This window comes from Glycine soja, chromosome 15, assembly GCF_004193775.1.
Source record: "Glycine soja cultivar W05 chromosome 15, ASM419377v2, whole genome shotgun sequence".
In the NCBI taxonomy this organism is placed as follows: Eukaryota; Viridiplantae; Streptophyta; class Magnoliopsida; order Fabales; family Fabaceae; genus Glycine; species Glycine soja.
Genome location: NC_041016.1, coordinates 12441708 through 12448049, shown reverse-complemented (window position 1 = coordinate 12448049; position 6342 = coordinate 12441708). Strand labels below are relative to the sequence as shown.

At 30.8% G+C, this 6342-nt stretch overlaps 2 protein-coding genes across 2 annotated transcripts; one reads left to right on the top strand and one right to left on the bottom strand.

Annotated features, from left to right (window-relative positions):
* Nucleotides 1-373: 373 nt before the first annotated feature.
* On the bottom strand, nucleotides 374-1870 carry LOC114387761 (ABC transporter C family member 4-like). Its single transcript, XM_028347962.1, has 3 exons — nucleotides 1318-1870; nucleotides 928-1142; nucleotides 374-743 (listed from the first exon to the last, which is right to left on the bottom strand). Exons 2-3 carry the CDS (start codon nucleotides 1075-1077, stop codon nucleotides 495-497), a joined length of 399 nt encoding a protein of 132 aa, XP_028203763.1. The 5' UTR covers nucleotides 1078-1142; nucleotides 1318-1870; the 3' UTR covers nucleotides 374-494.
* A 316-nt stretch (nucleotides 1871-2186) lies between these two features.
* Nucleotides 2187-6010, top strand: LOC114387553 (bidirectional sugar transporter SWEET17-like). The gene is made up of 6 exons (XM_028347754.1): nucleotides 2187-2339; nucleotides 2442-2478; nucleotides 2602-2813; nucleotides 3063-3223; nucleotides 5375-5494; nucleotides 5648-6010. The coding sequence occupies exons 1-6, from the start codon at nucleotides 2306-2308 to the stop codon at nucleotides 5819-5821; spliced, it is 738 nt and encodes a 245-aa protein (XP_028203555.1). The 5' UTR covers nucleotides 2187-2305; the 3' UTR covers nucleotides 5822-6010.
* The last annotated feature ends 332 nt before the right edge of the window (nucleotides 6011-6342 follow it).

The window sequence follows — 6342 nt, the reverse complement described above, 5'->3', positions numbered from 1 at the left end:
CCCAGAGAAGACGTTTGCTTCCACCAAAAACTCTGAATGGGCTGGAGACCATGAGGAAGAATTGGAAAATAGAGAAGGTGAAGAAAGAAAGGAATAAACATAATTTGTTTTTTGTGAAATTTAATTATGGATGAGGTAGATTTTTTAATACACATGTCACCTTTTATTTAGGGGACAAAGTTGGAGACACGAGTCCAGAATAGGTGATTTTTGTCCCTCTAATGGAAAGTACTTATATGAGTTTCTTAATTTTAAGTAACGTTGTTTAAACTTTTTTCTTGCTGGAATATACGATATGAAATTGCTTGAAAAATATTGTTGTTTATATAAACAATTGTTGCTTAAAACATTAATTTATACCAAAAATAACATATTTTTCAAGTATGGTATAAAGCACAAAAGTAAGCTTTAGCATTCGACTATTCAAGTGAATTTTTGTGTAGAGTGTTTAAATATATGCAATATTATAAGACCTACAAAATTAAGATAAACAATCATCCATACACAAAAAGGATCAGCTCCTGAGGAATGATACCAAACCGTGATCTAAGATCACGAAGCCCCAAAGCGAATATTTCAATATCATCAATTGTTATTTTCCCTCTTGAAGGTTCCACCAGCCTAAAGAATACTTGAATTAAAGTTGACTTTTCGCTCCCAGTTCGACCAACAACACCAACCTTTTCACCTCCACTAATGCTAATGCCTTTAAGAACCAGAGGAGTGTTTAGATGATATCTAACCTATTCACAAGAAGCTCAAATAATCAGAACATTGATGTTCAATGCATATTGATAATGGAAAACTAGACATTAGGAAATAATGCTAAGGATAGTAGCTTAAACCAACAGAAATCAATGAATTATTGTGCACATATATAGGTGGATTTCAAATGTAAAATAATCAATTTGTTCATACTCAAGTTACCTGCAAGTCTTTGATATCTACATTGCCTTCAACTGGCCAATTTGAAGGAGGAAGATGATGCCTGATATTCCATGTTGGTTCAGATGGAATATTTGTGAGCTGTTGTATCTTTTCCACAAACACCATTTTGTTTTTGATTAAACAACTCATGTAGACAAGCCAGAACAAGAGACCATTTAAGGACAACCCATAAGAGAGAGATAAACCAACATTTTCTACATCAAACAGGAGAACAACCCAATCAGTTTATTAGAAAATTTTTGTAGTGATATAAATATCACTTGTTAACAAAATAAGTTATTCAACATCATCCGAGATAAAATATATACAATGCAATGCTGCGAGGTATTGTGGTTTTTAACTATACAGAGAGAGAGAGAGATAGAGGACCTGCATATTACACTTGACTAGGTCAAGAGGAGTGACAACCATGTGACTGAGGCCACAGTTTAGGATTCCACCGGTGGTGTAGAGGAGCATGCGCATCAGGGGAGGATGGTGCCCGAGAAGAGGACCAAAGGGAGAGGGAACATCAAAGTTTGAGGAGTTCGTGTGGTGCTTCTCCGAGAACGAGGAGGTGGAGGACCACAGAGTGGAATTAGGCCTTCGGCGCCAATGCTGGAGAATGTTGAGATTGAAATGCTGTTGTGGCGAAGAGGTTAGGGATTTAGGGTTTAGGGAGAGTGTGATAGGGTTTAAGGAGGAGGAAAAAGGTGAAAGGATAAGCTATGTGAATGTCATGTCCAATGCGAAATTTATAATAGAATAAAAGAGACTGAAGAATGCAAGTAGTGAATAAGAGAGACACCAAAAGGCAAAAAGGAGTAGATGAAGAGTCCAGGAGAACAAGTAGAAGAATTGCAGCCCCACTCTTTTGTTCCTAATGAGGGAGAAATAGAATCAAGTTCTTAAATTAGAAACACATTCATAACATCAATTAACAGATGTTGAGGGAAAATTATAACATCAGTTATAAGAACAACCGATGTATTTTTGTTAACATTAGTTTTCACTGGTGGATGTTAAATCTATATTTTTTTTAGTAATGCACACCTCACATAACAAGCATGGTGCGAGAAGTCGTGATATAAGAAAGCTTTTCTATTTTATTTTTTATATAAAAAAGCCTTTTTTTTTCAACTGATAACCTATCTACACCACCTGCTACTAATAATAAAGTATAAATTTTACTGTTTTAACCTCAACTGTGGACTGATATTTTCGTTGTCAAGTTTCAATTCCTGTCCAACATACAAGAAATTGTTTCCCCTCTTTTCTCACCTCTCTCTTGCTCCATAAATATATATGCACTAGAAAGGGAATTTTAAACCAACCCATTTGGAAAATAACCTTATTGCTTCTTGGTCTGCAAAATATCATGGCAGATGCAAGTTTCTTTGTTGGAGTCATAGGTGATCATTCTTTCACGGTTTTTCCAAGTTGGTGACCAATAATGCCCCAAAAAGGTGTGCTTCATATATAAATAATGACTGTTCTTTGTTAATTTGATGCAGGCAACATCATCTCAATTCTCATGTTTCTTTCTCCTGTGTAAGCGCTCCTAATCCACTCTACTCAAGTTCACTTTTCATTGCTTAATTTGCTTTCTAGATTATAATATATCTCATATTTATTGCTACTAGATGATACATAAATTAAACAAAAATGATGTAGACCTACGTTTTGGAAAATAAAGAAGCAAGGATCTACCGAAGATTTCTCAAGCCTTCCTTACATTTGCACATTGCTTAATTGTTCCCTGTGGACTTACTATGGAATCATAAAGGCTAGAGAGTATCTGGTGGCTACTGTTAATGGCTTTGGCATTGTGGTGGAGACAATCTATGTTATTCTATTCCTCATATATGCTCCAAAAGGGAGAAGGGTATGTAGTATATATTTCATTTTTTTAGCAACAAATGTTAATTACTTGTATTCATAGTTTTTATTAGCAAGAGAAAATCAAATTTGTTTTTCCTGTCTTCTTTTTTTTTTTAACCATCCAACTTACCTTGTATGTATTATATTAATGAATTAATTATATTATAACTATATAGGCCAGTTTCTAATTAATTCACCTTACAAAATCTCCTTTATTATTAAGTGGTGATAGATTAATTTGAATCTGATTTCAGGTAGAACTGCCATTTTGGCTGTGATTTTGGATGTGGCAATCTTGGCAGCAGCAGTAATTACTACTCAATTAGCATTTCAAGGAAAAGCTCGTAGTGGTGCTGTTGGTGTTATGGGAGCAGGCTTGAACATTGTTATGTATTTCTCACCTCTCTCTGCCATGGTAAGTTTCACTAAATCTTAGCTTGCTATCATTAATTTCCAAAGTTCCTTTATCTCACTATATAATATTTGGAAAATGTTTATCAGTACGAATTCGTTCTGGCACAAAATGCTTTACCACCGCTCACCACCGTTCATTTGTGTCAAAGGATTTGATTACAAAATTGTTCATCTAAACTCAACCAATCACATTTCAGCTTTTATTTTCTTATAGTGTTCGTGCATAAAACTTTTGTGCTATATAGCATTGTTGATAATATTTATACAATTGAATTTATAGATAGATAGTAATTAATATCCATAAGTTTACACACAAATTTAAACTTAGATATGTAATTTTACTACTTTAAACATAAACATTAGGATATAAATGTTGGTATAAAAAATTGATGTGGATAAAAATCAGGTGCTCCTAATATGTTTTTTGGTAAGTTTAAGGTGCTCCCGAAACCCAACTAACACTGTACAGTCTCTTTAAACTACATAAATACAAACTATAAAAGAGAGCAGTAATTAAGCCGATATATAATATAACAAAAAAAAAGGCAACAAAGATGTTGCATAAATGCAGCCTCGTGTTGCATATTTGATTCCCGGATTCAATTATTTAGATGAATTTTTCAATCTTTTTTGGAAGGAATTGAACCTCCAAAACGTCGTTTCAAATATGTAGTTCTCATATTTCTTTGTTGCATTTTCATCTTTATGGCACTGAACTAGTGTCCCACAGGGGCTACGGTTTTTTCTCAAGTATTTGTCCTTTCATGTTGACATGCTTGACGACTTGTCCATCAATAATAGGGTTGTTGAATTAGATCCAGCACGTGCGTAAATTAAGTCTATATTCAGGACATTTGTATTTATGTCAACCATAAATAAGATTTAAAATAAATTTTAAGAATTTTTTTTTATTTAAATACGAGAATTATATGTTAAACTTTTTTTATTAAAATATGTGGCCTTTTAGTTAACATATATTGTCTTTTAGTTAACTTATCCCTGTTTACACCTTACATGTAACAACTTAAGCTCCAGCCAAGCACACCCATAAAGATTTTTGTTATTTTTTTTATTTTAAAAAAATCTCAAAACAAGAAAAAATAACTCCATCTTTTAATATTTATTGGGAGCAACAATTCGAAGAAGATAAAAGGGAGTGTAATTTTTATTTTTATCTTAAGTAAATATATAATGTTATTTAAAAAATTTAAAATAAGACACTAATTATTATGCAACTTTCCATCATTAGCAAGACATTATTATTAAAAGAAAAAAATAGTATTTAATTTTATACATTATTTTATAACTCAAAATTAAATTAATTCTTTTCTTTTGAAAAAATTATTGGGTGGCTTTGAACCTTCATTCGTTTATGGTTTCAATAAATTTTTATATGATACATATTTTAATTTTTAAATATATTTAAAAATAATAATTTTAATAATATTAATTAATTATATGATATGTTGAGATCGATCGGAATCATAAATTAAGTAGTATGTCCTACCTAATAATTTATTCTTCTTTTCCTTCTTAACCTCACAATGCAAACAAATATCCCCTGGAGCCTGTGGCTATAATGTGAATACCCGTCATTATCATGCTGAAAAAAGTGTTCAATTAGAGAAATGATTACATGACTTGAAATCATGTGGTTTAGATCCATTTTGCGTAGAATGTAAATACACTTTTAATTAAAAAAAATAACAATACAAACAAAGAAAAATGTATAAGAAAAATAGATTTTTAAATTGATATATGTTTAATTTTCTTCTAGTAATAGATTATATATCTAATTTTACACAAAAAAAATTAATAATAAATATTTTTGTTAAACTTATTATTTATTAAAAGTTAAATATTTAAATAATTATGTAATAAAACATTTTGATCCTCCCTTTAATACACTTGTTGTCCATCCCTAAATATATCAAGTGAAAAATGATTGAAATATGGTATTATCTGCGGTCCTTTTTATACTATTTTTAAAAAAAATAAAAACGACCGGAGGAAGTATACTTCAAAAAATGTGTTTTTTTTTTTAAACAACTTCAAAAATGTGTTGTTAACCTACTTCTCATTCTTTTTATTTCTAAGTTACAACTTTTTTTTTTTTTTTGACATTCTTGATATACATTCTCGTAATTTTCAGAAAACAGTGGTGAAGACAAAAAGCGTGGAGTATATGCCATTCTTGCTTTCTTTTTTCTTCTTTTTAAACGGTGGCGTTTGGTTGTTGTATGCTGTTCTTGTTCGTGATGTTATCCTCGGGGTAAGTTTGCATTCTGCTCTAATCCTAATAGTATTTGTTCATTAATATCTATTTTTAATATATTAATATATATACATATATATTTTAAATCTATATACATGAATTAAAGTTGAAATAGAATTTTAAATCAGTATTTTATTACTGAAACAAAAGGTGCCAAACGGTACTGGATTTTTACTGGGAGCGATGCAATTAGTGCTATACGCAATCTACAGAAATGGGAAGCCTAGTTCAAATAACAGATTAGAAGAAGGATTGCAACATGAGCCTCTCATCTCACAGCCTAATAAGGAGTCACATCAGATAAGGGAAGACAGGCCCATCTAGTTTGTCTTCATGTTTTAAAGCTCCATATATGCATGCTAGCTCCACCATCATTGTTTGTTATTTTCAATGTAAGAAAAGGTAAATTAGAAGCTCAAATGATTGCTTTATTCAATTATTATAGTATATTTTGAGCACATGGATGTGAGATTGTTTAAACTTAATAAAAAATCTTAAGTTTATATTTTGACATACAATTATATTAAATATTTATAAGAAAAGTTTTGTTGTTTATAGTAATTTTAATTATGTGGTTTAAGTATGATTATTTCTTGTAAAATATACTTGTGATATATATAAATATTAGAGTATGCTTCAAATATTCATGATAAATTGATGATGGATGTTATTGCTTTTCGAATCTGTCAAAAATATGGACATCTACTCTACATTATATGCTCTTGTTCCTCATAGGCGCCTATAGTAATGTACTGAATGGATTGAAGACTATAAATTAGAGCCAATATAGCCGTAACAATCATTCATCATATCATACAAGTTTATAACAATGAGATCATGAAAGT